The sequence below is a fragment of the Berghia stephanieae genome, chromosome 1 (assembly GCF_034508935.2).
Source record: "Berghia stephanieae isolate SIO BIC M18660-M18661 chromosome 1, UCSD_Bste_1.3, whole genome shotgun sequence".
In the NCBI taxonomy this organism is placed as follows: Eukaryota; Metazoa; Mollusca; class Gastropoda; order Nudibranchia; family Aeolidiidae; genus Berghia; species Berghia stephanieae.
In genome coordinates, this window is record NC_088360.1 from 10,575,985 (window position 1) to 10,578,890 (window position 2,906).

The following is a 2,906-nucleotide window of genomic DNA, read 5'->3' on the forward strand; positions in this document are numbered from 1 at the left end:
GAACTGTAAATTTGCATTTACCTCAGATCCATAATACATTTTTGAAAGCTTAAAAAAAAAAGGGATTTAATTTGATAATATATTATTTATATAGCAGGAATATTTACTTTATTGCCCCTGCAACGCAACAGCTTTGCAATGACAAAACACATTTTCTTTCTTTGGCCATAAAACCTTTAATCCATCTGTCGATAGATTTAAAAATAAACTCAATTTTTTTTTTTTAAGTCTTAAACCCGAATCTTGAGACATCAAAGAACTCATATTTAAGCTTTCTTATTTACAAGCTAAGAGAGGAGGGGGTGCCGATAGTTCAGTTGATAGAGCACTCACTACACACGCAAAGAGGCCTAGATCGGTCCGAGATTTTCTTTCAGAATCCCCTGTCCACATATTAGTGATTGAGTAGCAAGGTCTGTTTGATCTGGCGGAAAGAACTTTACGATTGACTCATGTCCTATCTAAAAAAATATTAAGCAATTGCTATTGTTCGTTTCACGCTATAGAAACCGAGAGAAACTCCATGGGCCTGATGGTTCTGAATGACAATAACTACAAGATGGGAGCCATTTTGAAATTGTAGTTATATCTTTAGATAGGGTAAAAAAAAAAACGCGGTCTAAAAGAGAGAAAAATGCTTTGTCTGTGTATAGAAGAACTGGATCAAACAAAGAAATGATTTAGTAAGATATGAACAAATTCTTAAAGATCTCGTGAGGAATGGAAATTGAAAATCTAATTATTTCCCAGTTGCGACTGGCTGCAGGTGCAGAGACAATTCTCAACAAGTTGGCAATTTAATTTCAGTCTATCAAATTGTCTGAAGTAAGAATGTTAATGGGATGGTTCGTGACTGCTTCATTAAATGAGAGTAAGGAGTGCATCAAAACCTTCCCTGTAAAACAGAACAAAAATAGATAAATAAATAACAAAATAAAAAACAAATCCCCCCGCCCCTCCCCCCCAACCCCCCCCCCTAACCCCCCGCCCCCCCCCCAAAAAAAACAAAAAACAAAAAAAAAAAAACAAAAAAAAAAACAACAACAAACGAAAAATTCAAAGATAAAAACATAAGAAAAAAACTGACTCAAGAATGAATAATTAAATAAGATAAATTAAATGTTAAAAAGTTAGTAAGGATGATAAATAGTATAATAGATAGATATTGATAGATAATAGATAGATAGATAGATAGATAGATAGATAGATACGATAGATGATAGATAATAGATAGTATAGATAGATAGATAGATAGATGATATAGATACATAGATAGATAGATAGGACAAATATAATAGATAATAAATAATTTGTAGATAGATAGGATATAGAAATAGATAGGATAGATAGACAATATAATAGATATAATTGATAGATAGATGATGATTAATAATATATATATATAATATATGATCATAAATATATGTATAATATTATATATATATTATATATATATATATTATATATATATATATATATATATGTAGATAGATAGATGGATAGATGGATGGATGGATGGGTGGATGGATAGATAGATGGATATGTATTAAATGGCATTAAATCTTACATAAATATAACACAATATCAACTTATCATCCTGAACAATGCCATAGCTCAAGTTCTGTATGAATGGCAATAAACTTATTATTTCATACAGATACGCCAATTTGAATTTGAATTGGTAAGTGGTAAGCACAGAAACGCAAAGAGGCAATATGATTAACAAAAAAGCATTGCTTAAATTTGTTGAATGCATTCTTTTTGTGTGTCATGATGCCCTCTTGAAATCTCTTTGACGACTGTAAATTCAAAAGCAAGGAAGATAACCGCGATATATATTTATAAGACTGTTTCTGGGGGGTCTCCGACGAACGATCTGTATAAATGATACAAATGATAAATGGTTTCCGGAATTGTCACTCTATTTCATTTCTGCGCCCTCTAGGAACGAGAAAGTCGAATAAATTCACGGTTGCAGTAGAAAAGAGGTTTACTTATTTACAAACTATTAGACATGTGTGGCTAAAAAACCCTGACGCACCCGAGGGTCTAAAATTTTACTAGCTATCTTGTGATATTTCCTTGAGATCTGTTTTGTTCTCTATGATCTCTTGGGTGGTCTCCGCTCTGAGGGGAGCCGTTGCTAAGCAACTAATGTTGGGCTGGTGTTACGAGAGCAAGCCCACGAAGAATTGACCAATGAGCGCCAGCACCGGCTTAGCATCAATCAGGTGAAATGGGGGCAATGGGAGGAGTTAGAATGCAAATTTCTGAAGGCGCGCCGCATCGCAAAGAGAAGCACACAAACACCCAAGTTGCCTTGCTTTCAAAAGCTAAGAAAAGAAGAGAGAAGTGAAAAGACTTTCTTGATGGATACGCTAGCGAGGGCTAATGTGTACTCGTGGTTTTTGTAAAGTTTCTTTCAAGTTCGAAGTGTTCTAGATTAGGATTATTGTGAATTTCTTACATTCTATGGATTAAAAATGGAGTTATTACATTCAGTTCACGTGAGGATAAAATACAGACTCCCTTCAAGCGAGGGATAATCTTCATCACAACATCTTTATCTCTGTGTTACTGTGTTGTGTTATTTCTTAGCCTGTGTGAATGTAGTAACTTAGTGTTGTAGGTTCATCCCGAGTACTATTCGGGGGGTCTTGGGTGGAACATGTCCACTGGGACTCGAAGGGAATTTCCCCAAAAGACTGACCCCGATCTTTTGACAAGAACAAGTTGGGTCAATGCAGAATTGGCCTATAGGCAAGTGAAAAGGGTGAGTAAAACGAGGGAAAGACGAAAACATACTTGAATGGTTAACCGAAACATCGATAACACACATAGACACACTCGTCTACACACTACTGTGTGAATCGCATGGCTCACTTTCATTCAAAACTTTATAAGCG

General features: G+C 34.8%; 1 protein-coding gene across 1 annotated transcript in view; it reads left to right on the top strand.

The window, feature by feature from the left end:
* The first annotated feature begins 2,300 nt into the window (after positions 1 to 2,300).
* Positions 2,301 to 2,906, top strand: part of LOC144967724 (protein patched homolog 1-like) — a 98,976-nt gene continuing 98,370 nt past the window's right edge. Inside the window, exon 1 of the mRNA XM_078905300.1 lies at positions 2,301 to 2,773. Coding sequence (XP_078761426.1) covers positions 2,669 to 2,773 — 105 coding nt within the window. The 5' untranslated portion in view covers positions 2,301 to 2,668. The remainder of the gene's footprint in view (positions 2,774 to 2,906) is intronic.